At 53.7% G+C, this 24,967-nt stretch overlaps 1 protein-coding gene across 1 annotated transcript in view; it reads left to right on the forward strand.

Annotated features, from left to right (window-relative positions):
* The window catches only part of NPHP4 (nephronophthisis 4), a gene marked incomplete at its 5' end in the record, with an annotated part of 72,593 nt that overhangs the window by 46,181 nt on the left and 1,445 nt on the right, over positions 1–24,967 (forward strand). The window contains 11 exons of the mRNA XM_008589419.1: positions 1,840–2,020; positions 7,789–7,914; positions 11,381–11,589; positions 15,534–15,760; positions 15,961–16,147; positions 16,942–17,025; positions 21,383–21,539; positions 22,145–22,230; positions 22,781–22,866; positions 23,842–24,013; positions 24,636–24,815. Coding sequence (XP_008587641.1) covers positions 1,840–2,020; positions 7,789–7,914; positions 11,381–11,589; positions 15,534–15,760; positions 15,961–16,147; positions 16,942–17,025; positions 21,383–21,539; positions 22,145–22,230; positions 22,781–22,866; positions 23,842–24,013; positions 24,636–24,815 — 1,695 coding nt within the window. The remainder of the gene's footprint in view (positions 1–1,839; positions 2,021–7,788; positions 7,915–11,380; positions 11,590–15,533; positions 15,761–15,960; positions 16,148–16,941; positions 17,026–21,382; positions 21,540–22,144; positions 22,231–22,780; positions 22,867–23,841; positions 24,014–24,635; positions 24,816–24,967) is intronic.

Here is a 24,967-nt window from a genome sequence, read left to right on the forward strand (position 1 = left end):
AACGGGATCGCAACCCTCGGTGTCGTGCCCGCACTGGGGACCGGCAATGGGATCGCAACCCTTGGTGTTGCGTCCGCACCTCGCTCAGCCAGTGAGTGGGAACCGGTCTCCACATGGGATCCGAACCCTCGGCGGAGCGCCTTCGCCCTCCCAAGCGGCGCACTCTCCAGTGCACCTGCGGGCCGGCCCGATACCTTGTTTTTTTTTTTTTTCCTTTTTGTCTTTTTTACTGACCGACCAGTAACGGGATCGCAACCCTCGGTGTCGTGCCCGCACTGGGGACCGGCAATGGGATCGCAACCCTTGGTGTTGCGCCCGCACCGCGCTCAGCCAGTGAGCGGGAACCGGTCTCCACATGGGATCCGAACCCTCGGCGGGAGCGCCGTCGCACTCCCAAGCGGCGCACTCTCCAGTGCACCACCGGGCCGGCCCGATACCTTGTTTTTATTTGCATCTCTTTGCTTCCGGGTGAGGCTGAACATTGTTTCTTATGCTTATTGGCTGTTCTCCAAGGGAGTCTTTACATATTCCCCTGGCTGAGGTTCCTTAAACCATAGATGTGCATGCAATGAACATGAGCAGTGTGGACAAGCATCACTGAGCCAGCAGTGTCTGAAGCCACTGGGAGCTCCCAGACCCACTAGGGAGGGGTCGGGTCTGGGTCTGCAGCCCCAGAGGCAGGTGCTTGTGTTGCTGTGGGAGAAGTACGAGAATGACAAGAGCTGGGACTGAAACCTGTTCCCACACTTTCATTTATGTATGAGGATGCTCTGGTCCACAGAGGACAGGTGACTTTCCCAAGGGAACATAGTAAAGAATGTCCAGGGTGAGGCTGGTTCATCACATTCCTCCAGGCTTGCCTGAAGAGTGTTTTCTGAGTCCAAGCAGGGAATTGAGGGATTAAATTCGACAAGCAGAGAAGACCATGGTCAAGAAAGTCCTTCTTTTTTTTTTTTTTTTCCTTTTTGTCTTTTTTACTGACCGGTAACGGGATCGCAACCCTCGGTGTCGTGCCCGCACTGGGGACCGGCAATGGGATCGCAACCCTTGGTGTTGCGCCCGCACCGCGCTCAGCCAGTGAGCGGGAACCGGTCTCCACATGGGATCCGAACCCTCGATGGGAGCGCTGCCGCGCTCCCAAGCGGCGCACTCTCCAGTGTGCCACCGGGCCGGCTCCAAGAAAGTCCTTCTAATGCTGCCCTGGGCCTGGGCTTGTCTTGCTCTCACCCTGCTCTGAGCAGCCTTGGCCTGGCATGGAGATCCTCACCACCTGGCCTCAACCCAGCGCTCTAGGGTCCTGCACCCACAGTCTCCCCTGCAGCCACGTGGAAGGGGAGCCTGGCCCTGGGAGGTCCTGTGCTGTGTGTGCCCTTGGTGCGTGCCTCCCAGCTTTCTCTGCCCACGGGCTCGTCTTTGTTCTGAAAGTTCAGCTCAGATTTCTGTCTTGGAGTGTTTTGCTGTCCCTGGAGCTGGGCTTGGTTGGTGTTCCCTGTGTCATTCTGTTGCCCTCTGTTCTAAGCCTTCCTACAGCGAGGTGGATCCTCCAGGACAGCAGCCAGGTCCATTGTGTGTCCCCATTGCCTAGTGGTGTTTATTCAGTACATGAGTTGGATTGCACTTTATTAAAGAATTTGTGAAAAAGACTCCGATATTAAGGACTCCAGTTTTTAAGATGCTGCCTCAGTCTCCTCTCTGAGGTGGTACAGAGTTAGGGTGCTCCTTCCACCTCCTCCTTACTGGCCTTTCTTGGTGGGTCGGGGAGCCACTTATATCTGCAGGGCCACTTGGAAATGGCTGTTGTTAGACTCTAGCTTCTGAGTGCATTTTTTTCCTCTGCAGCATCTCCTCCGCCAAGGGCGGCCAGCCGTGCAGGTCTCCCATGAGCTTGAGGTTGTGGCGACTGAATATGAGCAGGACATGGTGGTGGTGAGTGGAGATGTGTCCAGGCTTGGCAGTGTCAGGCCCATCGGCGTCCACACCGTGGTGAAGGGCTGGCTGCACCTGACCTTGGCCAACGTGGGTAAGAGTCCCCGGCAGCTGTGCCTGCCTTCTTGCCATTTCTCCCATGTCAGCACCATTATCTTCCCAGTGCGGCTCCCTCAGGGCAGTGGCCACACTGTAGGCGTCATGCACTTAGCAGGAAATCAGCAGAATTCTTATTAGCATGGCAAGGGAAAGTCTGTCCTCAACCACTGAGCCTGTCCTCGACCACCAAGTCTCCTGGCACCAGTTGTTTGGTATGTTTTTATTTCTGGTCAGGATTCGAGATCATTAGTCATCTCAGGCTTGCCTACGTTGTGTTTCTTGGTGCTATCCATGGGGCAGCTCTATGACAATCCTCAGATAAAGTGGCTAAGTTCCAAGAGAGATTTTCATTTGAAGTACCAGCCCACCAAACTGTCTCATCACAGAGGAGGGAAAAGAGAAATGTTCTTAAGCTTCCCTGTGGTTCGGGAACAGGAGATCAGAGAAGAGTGCTTTTTTGGAGCCCAGCACCATGGCCTTATATCAGACAGTGTCCAAGGTTGTTCATCAGAGAGACTGAGCAAAGCCCTGGTTTTCACTCTTCCACGTACCTGGGCCTGTGGTGGGCAGGGTTGGGAGTGACTGAGGCTGACCCTGCCAGGGACATTCCAGACGCATCAATTGAGGGCTCTGATGGGATGGGCTGCTGAAGGGGCTGGGGACAGAGGCATCGTGGAACACAAGGCTGGGTGCCTGCTTGTGCCCACCTCAGGGCGGAGGGCACATGTGGTCTAGTGACAACCCACTGGATCTCCCTTGAGGTTACTCTGGAAGGTTTGGGATTTTTCTGGGCAAAATTGAATGCACAACAAAACCCAAGCCATTTGATGTTTCTGGAGCCGGGTCTGTCTGGATGGGGCTCAAACCTCTGTTGGTTTATTAGGGAATTTTCCATTCCTCAAAACTCAGCCTGATTTTAAACCCCGGAGCCCCATGGGCCACATCCACCCTGTGCTGACAGCACAGAGGCTGGCGGAGCCGCAGCAGCGAAGCGAGCGCACAGCTCATTAAGTCTGGCTGGAGGTTGCTGCCTGCTTGTTTACAAATGTAAAATCTGAGGCAGCCTGGAAAACAGACAGTATAGAAACAGCAAAACTCAATTAGGTTCTGGAGAAATAAATTAGCCACATGTGAGAAGCAGGCATTGTTCAGGGGCTCACTCAGCTAAAGGAGTTGCAAGAAGCGTTCTGGTTCTGAGACCGTGTTGGGTATTTTTGTATTTATTTCACCAGCCCGCAAATGTACAGTGACTCCAGGTTTTAAAATCTTATCTTCAGAAGAAAGATTGGCTCCTTTATATGTTATCTTAAATTGTCATTTTCACACTTTGCCTGTGAGGGAGAGATAAGCTCACAGGGGAGAGAGTCTGGGATAGCCAGCTCAAGAGACTCCAGTGCGGGAGAGCTAGCGAAGGACGCGTGCTGCACGCAGCACGTCAGTGCCGCTGCACTGTGGCCTCCTCTTTACATTTGCATTATTTGAAAAAAAAGTGTTACCGCTTTTATTTCCTTCTAAAACTATTATTATGCATGGAGCACCAGGTGTAAGCCAGCACACTGGACGATGGCTGTGGAAGCCTGCAGGGTGACAGAGCAGGACAGAGCCTGCACGTCAGCCCGGGTTGAACCCCACACTGGCTGGCTGCATCTCAGCGCGTGCTGCAGTTTGAGGCCATCCCGGGAAGCATGTGACATGAACAGGCCCAGGCTCCTGCAGGTCTTACAATGGGGAGAAACCCATCTTCTTGCTTGGGGATGTCTCCTCTCAGACAGGCCCTTTGACTTTCTCAGCAGCCTGTTTTGCCTGTCTCTCAGTTAGCTTTTGTCATATAGGGATTGCAAGAACGTAGTATTGTCTTTTATCCCACGGTTCAGTTGGAGCTTGGTTGTCTGTTATGTTCTGCAGCCTCCTGGAGGGGCTTTCCCAGGGGAGGCAGGCATCAGGGCAGACGGCCCAAGGCTGAGTGTCTGTGTTCTCCAGATGTGTGTTTGCAGACCACACACTTCAAGGATACCAGGTAGCGATAGACTTTGACAGGGGACCGAGGTGTGGTTGCTGCAGCCGTGGGGCCGCATCTGTGGGGCTGTGTCAGGAGCCCTGTGTGTGTGGAGGGATTTCCATCCCTGTAGCCAATGTCTTGATCCCCAGACTAACTTTCTGTCTAACTGAAGGGGAAGAAAACCTGCACCAATCTAAGATCACACATTGTGCCCTGATGAAATCCAGTGTTTTTCCCATCCGTTTATCCTATTTGAGTCAGCGTGCAAATGTTAATTAAGCTTACCAGTTTTTTTCCCATCTTGTAAACAAATCAATGCTCTAAGTATAAATACAGTAGGAGGAAATGGTAATGAAGCCCAACAGCATGGCTTGTCTGTGAGGTGACCCACGGGATCCTGCTTTTCTTGCCTGCTGTGGAGATTGTCATTGTCCCTCATGAGAGCCTGAGCTCCCAGAACGACGGTCGCCTGTCCCTGTGAGCTATCTCGACCTGATGCCGACCTTCTAGCCGCTTCCCTGGACTCTGTATCTCTCAATGTTGTGCATATCACCAGCCTTCAAATAGGCTGGTGCTCGTTTCATTAGATGTGGGTGGGCCCCAGGCCTCCTTGCCTGAGATTCAGGGAACCACCAGCCAGCAGATTAAGGTGGTCGAGAGAGCTATGGAAGGTTCCAGCTTCCCCCGGCTGTGGGATGAGTACACTGCTGCCCCACTGTGAGTGCAGGTGCTATGTGCCACATGCCAGGTCCCTGGGAGGCTTGCTTCTTCTTGGAGCAGGTCCTTGGGATGTGGCAGAGAGCTTGCCGAGACCTGTCAGCCCATGAACCACTGTCCCTGCTGTGAATTCATGTGGGAAGAAACGACGCAGACAGCAAGGAGCTTTGGCCGCCTCTGAGCTTGTGGGAGGGAAACAGAGGGACTTGGGGGCCTGGGGCACCTCATCTCCATCATGTGGAAGGTGGTGAGGCTGGGGGCCCCTGGCGTGAATGTTGTGCTGGAGTTCTGGCTGTGGTACCCATGGCTGGGCCTGGATTAGGCGCCTGTGCCCTATCAGCCCTGCTGGACACTCTGTCTCTGCCCTGTTCTGCTTGTTTTCTGCCATTTCCCCTCACAAGTCTGGGAATTCCTTGAGGACAGTGACCATTTCTTGCTTGTCATCATGTTTGCCTGTGTACCTAGAGTGCTGGTGGAAAGATTAACAAATGGATTGATAAGCAAGCCTAAGGCCCATCTTGCCTTGGAATTTTGTTCTTCCTGGGCTTCAAAAGATAACTCAGGCCACGAGACATGAACATCTGTCCATGCAAAGGGGCGCTGACGCCAGGGTTCCTTTTGTAGGGATGAGAATCATGATCCCATGACGATGATGCTATCTAGGGTAAAAAATGGATCCCATGGAGAAGAATGTGTTTTGACAAGAGGCTCAGCCCGAGCTTGAAGGTCATGTGCTTTAATCTGAAGGGGAAGGTGGATACCCCATGCAGAGTGTAGAAGAGGGGGCCGTGGCAAGTGGACCTGGTGGAGAGGCCTCCAGGGGCAGTAGAGAGACTGGAACGATTCTTATTCTACATGCTTGTTCCCAGGAAGCGGCTCAGAGTGAGGTCAGGTGGATGTTGCAGATGCCATGAGAAGCTGAGGCTGCGTCTTTGTCGGTGTGGCATGGGCCCGTGAGCAGGGGTGAGGGGTGGGGGTCACCGCTGCTACCACTGTGTGTCGCCAGCTGTGTTGAGGTCAGCGAGGAAGAACAGTAGGATAAGGGGGTGTCAGCTACTGGGACTTCAGCTAGAACAGCGTTCCCCCAGAAAGAGATTATAGACACATGTGTTAATGGCCTTCCTGGTCACTGCCAGGAGTGGGAGGAGACAGCCTGCCCGCTGGCCCTCAGCAGCAATGGCTGTGAGTGCCCGGCACATGGAACCTGTCCTCTAAGAGTAGAGTCCTCAGCGTGTGTGAGTAGGTGGCCTGGCCCTTGTTTGACCCCCATGAGCTTTGGCAGCTGCCTCCTGGGGGATGCTCCGAGCAGGAGCTTCTGCGCGTTCACTGGTGCTAGGGAAGACAGCTGACAGGTCAGGCACTTGCCAGAATCACTTTCCACCCTGTGAAGAAGGCAGGGGCGGGCGACCACAAACAGCTCCATCTGCAGGAAGGGGCAGGAAGGCGCGCCCGGTGTGTGCAGAGACTCACAGAAAACACTCAGGATGACTGAAGGAATTTAAAAATCATTGGAATGTAGGTTCTTTGAGGGAAGGGACTTTGTTCACTGCTATATAAATTAGCTTTCAGTCTGTCTGTTAAGTAAACCTCTCCTAGAATTTCACGAGAGATTGACTTCAGCCTGTCTGTAATTTCTAAATCTAGCCTTCCTCCACCCCTAAACTGAGGCCTTTGCCCTTGCCAGTATTTTTGGGGGGATGGCCTCCTGTTGCACCAGTGCCTTTAGGGTCACCAGCTGTAGTTCAGCATCCAGCTTGCATGTCCTTTCAGAACCCAGGCTGCTGTCCCTCGGGTCTGGAGGGGATGCGCTCCCTCAGTGCTGCTCAAGGACCTGCCAAGTCCCTGGAAGGACAGGCACTCCCCTTCCAACCTCATTTCAGAACCCTTCTAAAGAGACACGACTGTCAGGCTGCTGGAGATGGAAATACACCTTCGTCACCAGGAGAACCTGGAGGACATGGCTCACCTCTGTGGGCAGATGGTTGTGCAAATCGCCTAGCACTGAGCTTGCCCCTTAGAACAGCAGCTCTGGCAGGCAAGAGGGGAAGGGACCCAGAGTAGCAGATGGGTCTGCAGCATCAGAGGAGGGGCCCAGCTGAGCAGGAAAGACTGGAGAAGACAGCTCCTTCCCCTGGGGCTGCAGGAAGGCAGGGAGGGACGGGACACAGAGAGGTGGGAAACCCAGGGCAAGGGGATGCTGCTCCTAAGAGCTCCTGAGAAGACTGCCAGACGCCCCAGGCCTGCAAGTATTCAACACTATCTTGTTGGGATTGGGGAAATCTATAGTACAAGCATTTTGTGTGCAAGTTGGGTGGTTCATTTTGGGACGTGGCTTCGTTAGTTGTGCTTGGCCCTGCCCTGAGTGGAGGTAACATCTTTGCCGAGGTTGTGGGACCCTCTTTGCAGGAGAGTGTGCCCTGGGCAATACTGCCTCTCCCTGGGACTCACATCTGCAGGTTCACAGGGCACCACTCCCCATTCAGCTGGGGGAAGCCAGGCCATGAGCCTGCTCTGTGGACACGTTTATCCTGAGGCCATGCTGCTGCTCTCCAAAGGCTTCTGTGGTGAAAATACTCCAGTGAAGGTTCCAGTTTGTGGAGGCTCTTTCACTGTCATGAGTGTGTGGAGTCAGACGTTTGCACACACAAGTGCACCAAGGCCTTTCCCTGAACAGTGTGACCTTCAGAAGACTGAGGTCCACGTTTGTGAAGCATCCCACACTGCAGTCCAGAGAAGCACAGGTAAGGATCCGCGTGTGAGTGAGCTGTGAGCGCTGCTTCTTTCATCCATCCCAGGAAGGCAGAGGCTGCTGCTGAGATGGCAAGAGAATGGAAACCTAGAGCTGCAAGAGTTCAAGAAAAGCGAGCTCCCACCTGCCCTCTGTCATTGCAAGGCAGATTCAGAGCAGAGTGGCCCTGGGGAGCGCTAGCACGTCAGGGTGTGCGGGGGCCATTAGAAAGCCAGAACTCCTTGTAGGGTGGACTGACCTGCTCCATCACACTCTTGTTTGGTGTTAGCATCTTATGCAGGGGGTGTTTTTCATTTAGGTCACTCGTGTGAACAGAGAGTGAGAAAGTCCAGTGCATTGCCGCCGTCCAGGTCTCGAGTCATCTCGAATGATGGAGCTGGCCGCTTCTCTGGAGGCAGCCTCCTCATGAGTGGAGGCCCAAGACGTGAGTTGAGACTGTTGGACCCATGTATGGGTGTGTCGTGAATGGTGGGTGCGGGGTGGGAAGGAGTGACAGGTGGAAAGCCGCGTGCACGTGCGTGTGTGTTTGTGGTGGTGTTGGTGCCCCTCTGTGTTTGGAGCCAGTTGGTGGCTGTCCGTGTCCAGCTTGGTGCCCTGACTAAATGGTCCTGTGGAGCTGCAGCCCTGTTGATCTGCCGTTCATCACACCCAGCACTGTTTGGACTGGGCTCTGCAGGCTGGCTGTGCCGTTTCCTACAGAAATGGTAATCTTGTGAGTGGCATTTGTGTCTGGTTAACTGCTCCCTGTAGGGGAAGAGGAAATGAAGAGAAGGTCAGTATGAACATAGACTGGTTTTTAAAAATGAATTTAAAACTCTCCACGTTGTGAAGAGGTGAAATAAACCAATTACATACCTTGGGAAAGAAAGACCCAGGTTTGGGAGGGAAAGACCTGGTGTGGTGGAAATATTTTTCACAGCAGGGAAGCTCTGAAGTTTATTATCTCCTTGAAATTTAAGATCCTACAGATCTGAACATAAGATACTTGTTCCTTGAATTAAAGGTGGGAAGTGCTTTTAAAGTGGTGTTTCTCCCAGTGTTGTAGGTCATCTTGTGCAAATGCAAAACTGCTGTGAGCCTTCTTTTATTTTTTAATTTATTTATCATTATTATTATTATTTTATACATTCTAAGATGTTGTCGTGGAGCTGTTGGGGGGCAGGGGGGAGGGAAATGGGGAAGAAAATAGGGTGGAGGAGTAGAAAGGAGGAGGGGCATGGTCGAGGCCTGTGGCACCCCTCTCGTTCCAGCAGGGGAGACCAGGGGGCTTCCAGTGGCGGCTCAGTGGTCATCCCTGGGCTTGGTGTGGATGTTGGGGGTGTGTGGCTGAGGGCCTTGGCCCCCCACCACCCCAGCTGGGTATCCCAGGGGGCTTCTGGTCCTTCTAGGGTTCATAGGTGTTCTTTGGTGGTGTTAGACCTTTACTACTTAATATCAAACTTTGTCTCTGGGCTGTCGGTATTTTGTTTTTTCTTTCAGTTCTGTGTTGGATAATTTGCTGTTCTTACCACTTAAACTCTGCACTGGAACTAATTTGCTGTCCTTTGCTTACTTAAAATGGGGGAACTTCCTGTGGGGACCAGCACTAGAGCCCTGTGGTTGAGCTAAACTGCTGCTTTGCTGCTGATTCTCTGGGGAAGGCTTTTTGTGCAGATCAGGTTTTAATGGTTGACTTTATAGGTACTTCTGGGTCTTGTAAGATCTGGTGCACCTGGGTTGTGCGGAAACTCTGGTCTGAGCCTGAGTCTTTTCAGCAAACTGCACCCCCTGCAGTTCTGTATTCCTGACCAGTCTACACACAGTGATTGGAGAGCAGATCAGCTGTCCATGCTGTGTGCCGGTGTTCCCCTGGTGGGCTTGTCTCCCCCACCACCCACACTGCAAACCCTTCCCATGGGACGGGCCCTGCGATGACTCACCAGCCTCTGAGTGGCTCCTTTTTTCAGTTGTCTGTGGCTCCTCGTTTCTTTTTTTTTTTTTTTTTTCCTTTTTGTCTTTTTTACTGACCGGTAACGGGATCGCAACCCACGGTGTTGCGCCTGCACTGCGCTCAGCCAGTGAGTGGGAACCGGTCTCCACATGGGATCCGAACCCTCGGCGGGAGCGCCGCCACGCTCCCAAGCGGCGCACTCTCCAGTGCGCCACTGGGCCGACCCTGTGGCTCCTCGTTTCTATATGGGTCCGCAGGAACCCTGTTAGTGGTCTCAGCAGATCATGATCCATGATCCAAGCAGGCTGAGAGTCTGTTCTGGGCTAGCTTCCTCGTTTTAATATTGAAGAAACTGGGGCAAAGGGATGTCCGGTGACTTGGCCAATGCTGTGGTTAAGGGTGGTGAACCTGGACGAGAATCTGGATTCCCTGCTTTAGGGTTAGTGCCTCTTCATCCCCAGCTGGTCCTCTGACCACCAAGAGAGTGGATGGAGAGCCAGATCCATGGAGAAAGAAGTCCCTGCATTCCAGAAACAGCCAAGTTATTTGCGAAGCCCCAGCCTTGGGCCCAGCAGTCTAGGGAGCTGGAGCCAGGAAAGATTTATTGAGGGAATCAAGTATGTCTGGAGTCCATGGTCCTCCACGCCCTGTTCTGATCAGAACCAGGATGGGAGGTGTTCAGGGCTCAGGAGGTGTTCAGGGCTCTGGATTTCGGAAGTCTCACAAAAATTTTAAAAAGGTTCTTAGTGCTTCCTGCCTCTCAGCAAGTGTGGTCCCCTGTGGTCATTCTGGAACGTCACTTCTGGTTTTGCTGGAACCAGGAAAGGCAGGTGTTGGGGTGATACAGTCTGAAGACTTGAGCTTGTCGTAAGCCCCCAGCCTGCCCCGGTCCCTCCACTGAAGGCTGGCTGTGGGCAGCGCAGACCAATTCATACCTGCACGCTGGAGACATGTCCAGTGCTCTTTTGGGGTGGCCATTTAGGGCATCAAAACCAACTTGTAGCATCTGAAGAGCAATTTAATGGATGTAAGATAGAATGGTGGCAAGGAAGCTGGAAATGGCACTTGTTTACTTGTGACAGAGGAAGAGGTGGGCGAGCTAGGGAGAAAAACTGCTCCCTACCACCTGGAGCGCCTCGGGGGCTTCTGGGGTCCGACGATGGAGAGCCTGGAACCAGGCTGGGAGAGTGCGGGCTGGTGCTCGTGTCCCGTGGGAAACTTCTGGAGGTGCCTGAGAGTCAGGAAGGACTCAGGTCCTATGAGCCCCTCTCACCTGTCCTGCCTGTGCTGGTCACGAGATTGTCCTGAATCTCTCGTGTCAGAAGGAAATGTAGCATCCTGTGCTGGCTGCTCACCCATCTGCCAGGTCCTGGCCCGTGTGGGCTTCTGTTTATCTGCTAAAGGGCATTCAAAGGAGACGGGCTGCCCTGGGGGTCAGGCAGTCCAGGGGCAACTGGGCACAGAGTCTAGAGGTGAGCTTTGGAGCCAGGCCCAGTCTGAGCTCCAGAAGCCTGATCTGCACCGGGGGCTCATGACTCCCCACATGGGTGGGCTTGAGGACTCAGTGTGATGATGCTTCTGAGAGCTCAGAAAGGTGTCGTGGTGGGCAGGGGCACTCCCTGCAGGGGTTGCCTGTGAGTAGGGCTGTCAATCCTGGAGCAGTTAGTGGGCCCTATGAAATCCTGATAGCAGGAGCTAGAGCACTGACCTTTCTCCACCTAGAACATCATCTCATGGTGTATTGATGACTTTGTGTCTAAGGACCAAGTCAGAATTCCTTTTGCTTTAGGGCTGGTGAAAGGAGGGCTGCTGTGACGGCCAGGTTAAAATGTCACCGTCACTACCAGCCTCTTCAAGCTGCGCAGATTGGACGTGCCAAAAACAACGAGGCCTGCCCCATGTCTGCAGTGGACGTGCATGTCACACCCCACCCTGACTCCTCCTTTGCCCCTCCCCACAGCGGCGCGTGTGGTGCAGGCACAGAAGCTGGCCGACGTGGACAGCGAGCTGGCCGCCGTGCTGCTGAGCCACCCACCGGGTAGTGCGGGGCCCCGGAGTGCCGGCTGCGAGGCGGACGCCATCCGCAGGCGCAAGCTGGAGCGGATGAGGGCCGTGCGCCTGCAGGAGGCTGGGGCAGAGTGCGGCGGCGGCCGCAGGACCAGCATGCTGGTACGCCTTCCCCGGTCTCAGTGAGACCTGCCTGTCGTCCCTCTATCTTCCTCCCAAGTCCCAGCTGCAGAGTGTAAGAGAATGGGACTCTTTCAGCCACTGAGGGACACTTTTAAGTCAGAATTACGTGGAGAGCTTTTAATAAAAGTGGATTCTTGGGCTTCACCCCTGGAGATTCTGATTCCAGTTGGTTTGGGGGGCACCCTCAGAGCCTGGGTTTTTAAGAAAGCTCTGCAGGTGATTCTGAGGTTCTCCAAGTTTGGGGGCCAGAGCTGTGAACCACTTAACATGTGTATTTTGGGTTGTCAGTGTAATTCTGACCAGAAAAATTTCCTTTTTTGGCTGAAAATCTAAATAGACCCTTTTATATTTTGCAACTCAGAAATGGGAGGAGGGAATGGTTGCACCGTAAGGGTTTACAGAGGAAAGGAGCCACAGAGGCCTTGAGAGAGGAAGATCGTCTGAGAGTCCCTTTCCCATTAAGGCAGGTGAGTGTGTGGACGGCAAGGCCCTGATGCTCACAGGATGCCTTGTGGATGGAGCAGCTGGGCCCTGCCCTTGGCTGTGGGTCTAGGGCGGGAGCAGAAAGGAGGTCAGTCCATCTGATGCGGGGTGAAGAGGGCACAGCAAGAGGACGGGAGCCGGGGAGCCCCAGGGCTGGGCAGGGAGCCGTGGTGTGGGGAGGCATGGGCAGGTGCGGCTGGAGGCTGTGGTCTTTGGAGGTCCCAGCGTGGACCGCCTCAGTTCTGTCTGCCGGCATGTGGGACACTAAGAGGCCCCGCCTTGGTGTGGTTGGGCCGGGCACATGGCAAGTCCTCAGGGAAGGCGCCACCAGCGTTGTGAACTTGGAAGCTCTCTCTCTCTCACGGTGTGCTCTGGTAGAGAAGCTGATGGCTCAGCACCCTGTTTTGAGCGCAGCAATGGATCTGGAAAGTTGGGTTGGTAAATACAAGAGAGTTTTCCACCAAATTCTAAGGTTCCTGGGTTGGTAGCCCTGTGGAATTTTGAGGTGAAAGTGACTCGATTTAGCAAATATGTGGAGGTTCCTGTTCCTTCAAGAGCTTTTACAACCTTCTTTTGAAGAAAGGCTAGGAGTTCTCCCAACTCCTCCAGTCCTTGGGAAGAGAGCGCCTGGTCTTGCGCGTGCGATGAGTTCACTAGTGCTTGTGGAGTCCTGGCCTCGGAAGGTCGTGGTTGGGGGTGGACAAGAACTCTGGGTGGGTCTCTTCCCCCTTCAGGGTCGTTTTCGCCACAGTCAGTACAGACATGAGGGAGGTGGAGCTGGGGCAGGAGTCCTGTTGTCCAGGGTTTCTCGGCCGGGAGGTCATCTGGCCTGCTGCTGGGAACACAGACCATGGATCCTGATCCCTGCATCCAAATCTCCGTGATGCCTGGGGACGGTCACTGGCCCCTCTGTGCTGTGCTTTCCTTATGAGGGTCACTCAGCCTGATACGTGCTCAGTGCCCGGGACAGTGGCTGGCCCACAGTGACTGCTATAAGTCAGTGGGAGCCACTACACATGTGCAAAGCCGCAGGCCTGTGGGGTGACCCCCTTCCCTGTAGACCCTGGCTGGGCCTGGGAGAAAGGGCTGGCAGGTTAAGCTCCTTGTGTGGGGGTTCTGCGGGGCTGCAAGTGACAAAAAGCCCAGCATGCACTGGGCCCTGGCTCTGGTTTCCGGCCCAGCTGCTCTGTGTTGAGCAGATGTCCCGACGCACCGAGTCTGCCTGGTGCTGATGGGTTGCTGCTAAGTTCTCTTCACATAGCCAGTGAGTCTGGATGCAATGACTGGACAGCTCAGGGTGGTGCCAACTCCAGGCTGCATCTGTCTTCGGGGACTGCCTCTCCCCACCTCCCCCTGCCCTCTGTGTATTGGCTTCACCCTCAAGCTTCCTGCAGTGATGTCCCAGCAGCTCCAGGAACCACTCATGGTAGCAAAATGGTCCCATTAGACTCAACTTTTGTGTTGTCATCTCATGCCAAGTGCCATGGAAGAGAGAGCTTTACTTCCCGGACATCTTGGCCAGTGGCTCACTGTGGTTCACTGCCCTGATGTGGCAATGGGCCCTGCCTGAGCCAGTGCTGGGCCCTGCAGTGGGATATGTGGACCGCGGTGGGATATGTGGACCGTGGGGGGCCCAGGAGCCCGGGAACATCACCCTTTCCCACCTGGGCTTTGAGTTGATGAAGAAATGACATAGGATTGTGGCAGATGGAGCCCAAAATGTCACCCCTGTCTCACTGGTGGCTGTTTATCAATGAAGCTGACATTGGGGATTTGGCTTATGTCTGTAGGCAAGTGTGCTTTCTAACACTGAGCCTGGGACTTAAAAATAAGCTTGCCTGGTCACGGGCACCACCAGGCAGTGGCAGGCCTTCTCCACAGGTGGGATCTTTGTTACTGAGCTGACCACCCGGCCCGGAGTGGTGTGAGCAGCGGCTGTGTCTGCAGGAAGGTGGATCCCAAAGGATAGAGGAGAGGCAGGGCAGTGCCTGTCTTGTTCATGCTCCAGAACCTTCCAATCAGGAGACCCACCCCTCCTCCTGTGGGTGGGCCAGGTGGAGGGAGGCCAGGGGTGTTAGCTCATAGTGTCCTGTGTGGAAGGAGACAGGAGTGGGCAAGAAGGTGCCCTCCTCACAACCCCAGGTTTATGCTGTCCCTACCCATCGCGTGTAACCCTCGAGTCCACAGTACAATCGGGAGTGGCCGTCACTGTGCCCTGTCTTGGGCAACCAGTGTAGTAGGCCAGTTGTGCTCTCATCTTCAAGTGGCCACACCCAAAAGCCTGCCACTGTTTCGTCCTGAGTGGACAGAAGGGATCTTGTCCCCTCAGCTAGAAGTGGTCAGAGCCATGCAAGGTGGAAAAGCCACTCATGGTTCCCTTTCTCATCCTGACTGACTGTCCTGTGGTCCGGTGCAACTGACAGAGGCTCCACTACCCTGAGAAGCTCTGCTGATAAAATGCCCAGGGGACTCATGTGTGAACACGGCCACCTCCCACTTCCAAATCCCAGGAGAAGTGACAGGCTCAGCTTCAGTATCCCTGCAAAGGACAGGCCAGAGTTCTGGATGTCAGAAAGTTAGTCTCCAGAGTCACTGCAGTCAGAAACCATGATTTGTCCTCAACTTTTGTGTTCAAATCTGAGGCATTCAAGTCAGCTCATCCTTCCAACATCTCAGCCTCTCAGTGTGAGACATGAGGGTCTCTGCTCAGCCGAGTGGGTTCTTGGGGCAGCTGTGGCCTGGCATCTCCCCAGCATGGGGGTTGCCCCTTCTAGGCCTCAAATCTTGCAAAGCAGACTCTGATGGCCCTACTTTTTAGTGTAAGGCTCACAGGAGAAGCCAGTCTCCAGCCTGTAGCGTGTATCTGTGTTGCCAGAGCCCCTGGAATTGTTGGGCACCTGAAGAAGGAGGTAGCCAAGACCTGCCGAGGCAGTGTCGTGCTGGCTATCCGCTCCCTTCGCCATGCTGGGGACCTGGCTGGGTGAGCCCTGTCACCAGGCTTAGTTTTGAGGCCATTCTTTCCTCTTTTATTTGAAACCACTGCTTTTAATCTCCCCCACTGTGCCCGGGCACCAGCCTCATGGCTGCGAAGAGAGTCTCAGAGCATGCAGGGCAGACCTCCTGCCCCCTGTGGGGTAGGCCAGCTACAGGGCAGGGAAGAGAGGAGCCAGGGTGCTGCACAGACCTGTACATGCAGGGAACAGCCAGTGAGGGACAGGCATGCCCGTTCTTTGTCCTAACATTGGTTGAGACCCACCCCACATTAGGGGTGGGCCAGTGCCACTGAAGCCACATTGTCAAGGAAGCAGGCAGTGGTGGTGATTTTCCAGAAGAAATTTGGTATTCTGGGGTGGAGTGGGGTAGGTGACCAGCAGACCAAGCCCCTCACAGAGGAGAGTGTACTGGGACTGCGTCCACCATATTGGCCCCTTGGTTTGCAGGCTCAGCAGAGTGTCCGTGCACAGCACTTGCGGGACCTGCAGGTCATTGACGCCTACCGCGAGCGCACCAAGGCTGAGAGCATTGCCAGTGTGCTGAGCCTGGCCATCACCACGCACCACACACTCTATGCCACGCTGGGCACGGCCGAGTTCTTCGAGTTTGCACTCAAGAACCCCCACAATACGCAGCACACGGTGACCATTGAGATCGACAATCCTGAGCTTAGGTGAGAGCTCCAGGCAGCCCCTCCCACCCGTCCCCCTGCACAGGCCTGTGTTGGATGGAACCGGGCACGTCCTGTGGAGGCTGAGCTGCTTCTTCCCCCTCTACTGAGGCCCAGTCTCAGGTGGATGGGGCGCATTCCCCACAGGGCACTCCTGGAAAGAGCAGTGTTAGCACCTCAGCTGTGTCCCTTCCCCCTCTTAGTGTCGTCCTGGACAGCCGGGAGTGGCGGTACCTCAAAGATGCTGCTGGCCTTCTCACACCGGTGGAGGAGGACATGTTCCGCCTGCAGGGCAGCCTGTCCCCCCAGCTCTATCTGCGCCCCCGGGAGGTCATCCACATCCCCTTCAAGTACCAGAGCTTCTCCATGGGGCAGCTGGCCCAGGCGCAGGTGCTGGACATTGGGCACACTGGGGTTTAGTGGTGGGGGGACTGAGAAGGCTGTCAGGTCTCGACAGTGCTCCCCTGCACCAGGGCAGGTGCTCAGCCTCTGGGCCTTATCTGCTTGCTTGTCACTCCTTGAGAGTGCTGGCACCTGCACTGTGCTCAGCAGCCTAGAGCCTTCTCTCCTTCTGCCTGTGGGTGTCTGCAAGCGGGTACTGTGTCCTCCCGGTTCTCTTTACTGAATCGGTACAAAAGGCTTTTGTAAACCTCAGTAGAGCTAATGGGTTGAAATATTCTGGTGTTTTCTACCCTCAAGTTAGTGTTGTTTGCCCCTGTGACTATTGCCTTGGCTCCTCTACACAAGGTGGGGTTTAGGACTGGAGGTGTTGTGTAGAGCGTGTGTGAGTCAAACACGTGTGCGGGAGGTTGGGGAGGGGTGTGGAGCATGTGCCTTTTGAGGTCAGTTCTGTAGGATGAGGACCGCAGCTTCAGGTGAGCGTGAGGAACTCCTTGAGGCTCACAGATGTCCATGCCGGCTCTTTGGACAGGCGTAAGGACAGGGGCTGGGACCTCAGGCTTTGGCTACAAGCTGGGTGTGCCCTTTCAGTAGCTCCTGACAGCCTTGGCTTCCTCTCTGGTGTCATGAGGCTGGTCAGTAGCAGGAGCTGCCTGGCGCTTAGAATGGAGGAGATGAGGTGTGCGGGGGGCCTTAGCCCAGGTGGCGGCTGCTCCTGTGTGCACACGTGCTGGGTGCCCGTGATTGCACCTCATGGACCACTCGTGCTCATTGCTTTCTCACAGGCCTCCGCTGAGCTGCACTCCGAGGAGGGCACAGATGCTGGGTCCACTTGGAAGTCTAGCACGATGCCCACCAAACATGCCAAGGTAAAGGGGCAGGAGACAAACGGATGCCCGGTGTTCCATGGTCTCACGGTGCCAGCCAGGTGTCCTCCCTGCAGACTGGGCAAGGTGTATCATTGGTTCACTCTAATGGAGGGGCCTTTTTGGGCCTCACCCTTCTGCAATTTTCTGCCCTCCTAGAGGGGAGGGGAGGGGCTGGGTCTAGGGCAGGACTGGGATGGGGGCAGGGGCCTTGGAGGTGGACTTTCTTCCTGTCCTAATAGGGCAGCAGCAGCTCTGTGCAGATGCTGGCGCAGCCCAACTGGGTGTCCAGCGTGGAGATGGCGCCCTGGCACCTGCCTTGTGCAGCCGTGGTGCTCTGGTGTGAAGCCCAGTGGTCCCAGCGGCTGCTGCGTCCTGGAGCTGTAGCTGTCACCACTCGTGGCCACCTCATGAGCCTGACCCATGGCATTCCCTAGTCGGTGTGTGTGTGAGTGTGGAAAGTTTCTTTCCAAAAATAAGACTAATCGTTAGTTACCTTCCTGAGGGAAGGCCAAGTTTATAAGGCATGTGCTTCTCAACAGCCGCTGGTAAGTCACTCTCAGGAGGATCTTGAGACCTGTTGTTTGTAGGAATTTCCGAAGTGATTTGTTTTGGTGGACAAATGCCTCTTGTAGTAGTTCGAAAGTAAAAAGCAAAAACAAAACTGTGGTCCTCCTCCCCTGCCCTGAGAGTAGTGTTCAATGCTGAGAACTGAGCTCAGACCAAATGTTCCAATGGGAGGGAGTGGCACCGAGGGCTGCCCTGCCATCCTGAGGCGCACTGTGCTTGGCTCTGGCCCCTGTGCCCACCAGGCCCCATCACCAGCGAAAACTTGTTTTATTTAAATGCGAGTCTCAGCTTTGCCTTTGTCTAAGGAGTATGTCTGCTCTGTATTTAGTGCTGTAGATTAACTCTGAGGAGAATGCTTTTTCCTTACACGTGTGGGAGGTCTAAACCGTCCCATCTTTGTCACCAGATGTTGGGTCTGAATGCTCAGGGGCCTGCAAATAAACTGACAATAGACAGATGAGCAGGAGAAAAAACAAGACTTATTTTCACATGCCCATGGGAGTGCTTAGAAATGAGTAAGTTGCTGAATACCTGAGGTAAGGTTTATATGCCAACTTAACAAAAAGGGGCGAGAATTAGGTCTTCAGAGGAAAGGTGTGGAAGGGTCTGTTGTCTTTTTGATGCTACTGTGGACGGGCAGTCTGCTGGCTTCCTTTCAGGAGGCTGAGCTCTATTCAGATAAGGGACGTTCAGGAAAGATTTCAAACGTTTACACTTAAAAGTAATCTTTATGTTGAAACTGTGATCCCTTCACATGAATTTGGAGTTTTAAGGAAAACCCCAGAAATGTTATTAGATTACCCACATGACTTCAGTATGCGTCTCTGACAGGTGAGGACCCTTCTTAACCTGACCGCGTGCCATCATCACTGCCCCCCATTAGCACAGGTCCTCGGTATTGTCTGGTGTCCAGGCTGTGCTCACCAGCCTTTTTACAGTTGGTTTGTTTGGGTCAGGACCTGCTGTCCTGTGTGCTCTGTCCCTGGAGTCACTGAGTGTGGCTGACCATGTCACCCTCGGAGGCCATGGTGGTGGGTGGTCATCGTGGGCTCAGATGCTGACGCCCAGTGTGTTTGCTGTAGGACCTGCAGGCTCGTGGCCCACACCCGTTACTCCATCAGGGGTGGAAAATGGTGAAATTCCAATTCTGGCCTCCTTCCTGTGATTCTTCTAAAACCAGACCTTTCCCATTGGCAGTTTGGCTACTCTGGAATCAACTTTGTACTGGAAAGTCAGGGTGAATGTTAGATTCATTCCCTTTACTTATCAACTTTCAAAATACTGATGTGTGCCTCCGAAGATGGTTGGTTTTTTGTCATCTCATTGTGAACTCATGGGTTTTATATTTATATTTCCTGTTCCATGGTAGACATTATTCTTTAAATGATAAAACTGTTCTTTCTCTGGCCACTGCCATCCTATTCAGGTTAGCATCTGTGCCTTAAAAAAAAAAATTTTTTTTGGAAATAATTTCAAACTTAGAGAAAAGTCACAAGAATAGTGCAACGAACTCCCATGCATTGTTCATGCAGACCTCCTGGTTGTTATGCTTACTGCATTTACTGCATTTGCCTTATTGCTCTCTCTATATTGATGCATATATTTTTGTGAACAGTTTGAGAATAAGTTACCAACATAGTGCCCCATTTCTCCATGGAACTTAAGAGCTGGTCTCTCCTAAAAATAATGACACTCTCCTATACAACCAAGGTGGGGCCATGAGAAGCAGGACATTGGCACTGGTGTAATCTCATCACAGGGTCACACATGTCCCAGTGCTCAGCAGTTACTGCCTGGGCTCAGGGTGTGTCCTGCGGCCCTGCCTGGCATGTGGCCCGAACTGTCCTTCAGACGTTCAGGCTGCTTGTCTTGTCGAATGCCTTCAGTGGGGCTTGCGTGACATTTGCTTGTGGTCAGATTCAGGTTATGAATTTTGGGCAGGACACCACAGACGTTTTGCTCTCTTCTCAGAACGTCATGTTGGGAGGGACACGATGTTAATCTGTCCCGTTGCTGGTGATGTTAACTCTTTCATTTATTTAAGATGGCATCTGCCACGTTTCCTCCCTGTAAAATTACAAAGTATTTTATACTTAGTGATTAGAAAATAAGTATTTTGTTGGGAGATACTCTGAGACTATGTGAATATCCTGTTCCTCATAAAACTTTTACCCTCTATGTCTTGGCATCCACTGATGATCTTGCCCGAATCAGTACTTGGTGTGATGGTTGCCTTTTGGTGACTTTCCAATTTGGCCGTTGCTTCTGCATTTGTTATCAGTGTTCTGAGATCGAGCTTTTCCTTCATTCTGTTTATTTTATTGATTTTTGTATCTGTGAATTTCTATTCTATTAAATTTGTTACTATCATTATTTATTTTGCTGCTCATATTCATATTGTCCCTGACTGAGCAGTGGCAGCCCCTTCAAGCTGGCTCCTGTGTCCTGTTGACACGTCCCTGTCACTCTGTTAGCCCTCCCTTACTGCCTGGCACAACGAGATGCTCCAGGCTAGTCTTGTATTTCTGGAACCAGCCATTTAGTTAAGGTTCTTTTTAGTGGAGAAGATATTTAGAAACCAAAATCTGGTGCTCAGAGTGCTCATTACTGCTAGGTGTCATTGCTGCTAGTCCTGCCTAGCAGAGAGACCTAAGAAGCATGTGCCTGTGTGTGCACAGACTTCTGTTTCTATCTATGTCATGTCAAAGACCGTGAATTCACGCCAGTTCTTCTAGTACTGGTCCAGCGTCATGGGATTTATTCCTGCTGTCTTTTTTTGACGTTTTAGTGAGAAACCTGGCTCCCGTTATCTTCTACAATATATTTACGTGTTTGTCCCCTTCCTTTTGTATATAACGAGTTTGCTGATCACACTAGTTAAGCCCCTTTGGCCCTGATGCTGCTGGCTGCACCAGCTGGTGTGCATGTATGTGCTTTTCTCAAGTTATCACTGCCAACCACAAACAGGACCACTGCAGTTCAAGACTTCTGAGTGGTGTTTTTGTCCCTACATCCTTTTTGTCTTGTGGTTTAAATTTACTTAAAAAATCTTTCTCTGGGTAGTTGTATAATCAGCTTGATATATAGTTTGATTTGTTTCAGTTTGTTTTCAGTATATAGAGATTCTTTTATTTTCTTTTTGATTTAAGAAATCAACTAAAAACATTTACACGAGTTCAAAATCAAAATATAAAACAGGTTATATTCAGAAGGTCTTGCTCCCATTACTCCCCCTCCCCCACTCCTCCTCTGTGTGCGTGTGCAGTTTGTGTGTGAGCACGCGTGTGTGCATGTACACGTGTGTACATGTGTGCCTCTCTGTGCACATGTGTTTCTGCATGTGCACATGCGCGAGTGTGTGTGTGAAGAAATAAGGATGGCCATTATATCACTTGTCCAAATTAAGTTTTTTAGTAACTTTTGTTAAAAACAGAAAAGTTTCTATTTCTAGCCCTTTTGGTTTAGGCACAGCCTTTCTTTACCATCTGGATTCAGTGAGCTCATGCTAGTGTGCCCATCCATGAACATGGCACCCCCATTAGCACCCATAGGACCTGAAGAGGTTAGTGTCGAGATCCTTCCAGAATGACTTCCCGTGCGCACGCTGGAATTATGGCTGAAGTAGTTTCTTACCGTGAGACAGCAAGCCTGTTCACCAGGACTTAAGGAGTGTGCCTTACCTAAGAGAAGTAACAGTGGCATGTCCACATGCATTCCCTGTGCTGGGCACGCCTGTTCCGAGGGGACCCGAGTGCCGGTCCTGACGCCAGGCATGGCTGCTCTTTTGCAGGTCGTGTTCCGAGCAAGCCGTGGCAAGCCCCTCGCTGTGCTCTGCCTGACCGTGGAGCCACAGCCCCACGTGGTGGACCAGGTCTTCCGCTTCTGCCACCCAGAGCTCACCTTCCTGAAGAAGGCCATCCGCCTGCCCCCCTGGCGCACACTTCCAGGCAGGTCCCGTGCTCTCCTGGGCTGGTGTCTTGTAGGTTCCACGGATCAGAAAAGGTGTCTCCACAGGCGTGGCAGGTGGAGTCATCGTGGTGCTGTTACATTAGCCGTGTGGCACGTCATAAACTCTACCCTTGGGTTTGAAACAGCCACCTTCTTGTCCTCTGAGATGACGGGTGCACACGTGGCAGCTGTTTCCACCCTCCTAAACATCACAGCCCTGTCAGATGAGGGGGTGGGCCTGGAGTGAGGAACGCTACTTCCTCACCTGACGGCTCACTTACTTTCTGGTGGCTGCCCTTTAGAGCACAGCGAGGTCTTCCCTGCCGGGTAGCACTTCTGTTTGCTTTTTGGTTCTTCCCTTCGATGCTTCCCCGAGGGGGTGCCGTGTCAGGGTGGAGGTGCCAGTGCCTATACAGCTGTGCCCCATGCACAGGTGCTGCACTGGGGGCGGAGGGCAGCACAGTGTCCATTTCCCAGCAGGGGTTGGTTGAGCACCTGGGACTGGGGCCTGTCCTAGTCGGTGTTGGGACACACAGAGCCATCTATGACGTGGGCCGGTCCTGCCGAGAAGAGATCTGTTTGTCTGACGTTTCCCCTGTTCCAGGAGCTCCCGTGGGAATGCCTGGTGATGACCCCCCAGTCCATGTGCGCTGTAGCGACCCGAACGTCATCTGTGAGACCCAGAATGTGGTGCGTGTGTATGGCCCGTCTCGGGCAGCTCCTCTTAGCGAGCCTCACCCCCATGGTCCTACCCTGTCCCACAGCCTCTTCACTGTCGGTGTCAGGCCAGGGCTTTCTTTCCAAGGTGCTAAAGGGCTGTTTTGACAACTGTGGGCTTTACGAGCAAGTTTTTGTTTTTTCTGCAAGCAGATCTGTTCTTTGATCACCTGAATTTAAGTTAAAAAGAGGCATGAAGCAAAGTGGGCAAAGTGAATGGTGATTAAGGTGCTTGTTAATCACGCGTGTGAGGGTGACAGTGACTGCGCTGTGACTGGTGAGGGAACTAGACAAAACCTGCAGAACATAGTAGCTGAGATCAACGTAAAACCAAGAAGCCAATGATTCTCTCTTTTGCAATGAACAAAATAGTGAATTCTGACTGTACAGAAAGTTAACGCATTTGTGGGTGTGGGGCTGCTTCACACCTGCTGTAGCTGCAGCAGATGCGCGATTTGGGGCTGGGCTGGGTCGGATAGAGCTGAGAACGCAGGCAGCACTCACGCCATCCTCTGGTTGGCAGGGCCCCGGGGAGCCACGGGATGTGTTTCTGAAGGTGGCCAGTGGTCCAAGCCCGGAGATCAAAGACTTCTTTGTCATCATCTACATGTAAGTGCCAGCCCCGCCAGCCCCATGGTGATCTGGGAGTGGTGGTAGAGGAAGCCTGGCGGCCGCCGGTGACAACACAGTTGTCATGCCTGTGCTCTGCAAGGTGAGATGCCGAGTCCAGGGCCAGCAGGGACCTGGGAAAGGGTGTCCTCTCTGCTCCAGCGCTGTGCAGGCAGCCGGAGGGACTTGGGCGTGTCCTGTGCCCACCCAGGAAAGAAATGAGGTAGACAGTGCCCAGGAACAACCTGGCAGCCTTTGGTCACTGCCTTCTTACCAAGTCTCCAACCTGAGCGTCTGAGGGAGTCAGGCTTGTGGCCCCCTGGGGAGAGGGAAGGTGGCCGGTCGTTGTCCTGTATGCCTGAATTGCCTCTTACTTCTCCCACCCAGTTTAAGTGACTGGCACCTTTGCGGTTCCTCCTACGGTTCCTCCTAAATCCTGTCTCCCAGCTCTCTGAGAGCCCTTTACAGCTGGTGCGAGCTGGAAGACTTCCTGCAGCGTTTCTGAGAACGGGGTCGGGGTGGGGAACCTGCAGTCAGCACCAAGGGTCGCCCAGCTCCACTTTACAGTAAAGCCACTGGGTCCGAGCACTGAGATGCTGACACAGGGGCTCCCGGTGCTCGGGCCTGCATGACTTCCAACCCCTGTCATGCTGCTCATGGGCTTTTCCTCAGGACATCTGGTTTGGGGTTGGAGCTTGTCCAGTTTTTGTATTTAGCCAAAGCTGACATCATTTGTCATTTGCTGGGTAGTGTCCTGGGTGGCACAGCCCCACCCTGAGGGCCGTGGCTTAGGTAGCAGGTGGGCAGCCAGGGGGTGGGAGCAGCTGGGCCCCAGCCCTCTCTCTCGGCTCCGGTCTTCAGGGCTTTCCCTGTGCGACCTCCCAGCTCCCCACCCTCCGCAGACCCTGTCCACCTCCCGTGGGTTGTTGCCACCACCCTCGGGGACGAGTGCAGATGGCTCCTGTCCCGCTGCAGGGATCACTGGCTGGCGGTGCCTGTGCAGACATGGCAGGTGTACCTGCACTCCCTGAAGCGTGTGGACGTGTCCTGTGTCACGGGCCAGCTGACCCGCCTGTCCCTTGTCCTTCGGGGGATGCAGACTGTGAGGAAAGTGAGAGCGTTCACCTCACACCCCTGGGAGCTGAAGGTACCACCTTTCTGGGGCTGCTGGGTCTCTTGGCTGCTCGGAGCCTTTCCCTCCCCACCCTGGAGACGGGATGTCAGCTCTGGGGGGTGGGGGGACTGGCTGCAGCTCGGTGGCTGGTCCTGATGGCAGCTCTTCCAGCACCTCAGCGACTGGGCTCGCTCTTACCAGAGTCTCCACTAAAATCGCCTCTTATGAGACGTGTCATTGTGGGATGAGTGACACATAAACAAATCCTAAAGGCCAATTTTCAGGGCTGTTGAAAGGTAAATATTAATAGGAATGCTGGAATTAGCGAAGCCACGATGACATGCCTGGGTAACGGGGACAGCTTATGTTCCCTGCCTGTGGTGGTGCCATAACCCAGAGGTTGTCTCAGTCCTCTCTGTTAAGGTGGCACTTGGGGACTGGTTGCAGTGGGAGGAGGGCCCTGCCCAGTGCAGACCTGAGACCTTGGGATGCTGGAGTCAAGGTGGGGTCGTGGCTTCAGATGTGGGCTGTCCATGGGTGAGTTGAGTTGTGGAATCTGAGCCACCTCGTGACCTGTGGCTTCTGTGGTCAACGGGGCTGATGGTGCCTGGGCAGTCAAGGCCTGTGCCCTGACCTGCCTCTCCTGTCCTTGAAGACGGACCCCAGTGGGGTTTTTGTGCTGGCACCTCACGGGGTGCAGGACCTGCACATTGGCCTGAGGCCCTGGAGGGCTGGCAGCCGCTTCGTGCGCCTCAACCTGGTGGACGTGGACTACCACCAGCTGGTGGCCTCGTGGCTCGTGTGCCTCTCCTGCCGCCAGCCACTCATCTCCAAGGTTTGTACAGTGGCAGGCATGCTGAGGGGATGGGACTTTCTGCCAAGGCACTGAGTGGCCCCTGTCTGGGCCATGTGATATGGGTGACATGGTGTCACCTGGTTATGACTCGGGCTGCCCAGTTCCAGGGTCCTGTGTGAGGCTGGGGTGGG

The sequence above is a fragment of the Galeopterus variegatus genome, unplaced genomic scaffold, assembly GCF_000696425.1.
Source record: "Galeopterus variegatus unplaced genomic scaffold, G_variegatus-3.0.2 Scaffold5430, whole genome shotgun sequence".
In the NCBI taxonomy this organism is placed as follows: Eukaryota; Metazoa; Chordata; class Mammalia; order Dermoptera; family Cynocephalidae; genus Galeopterus; species Galeopterus variegatus.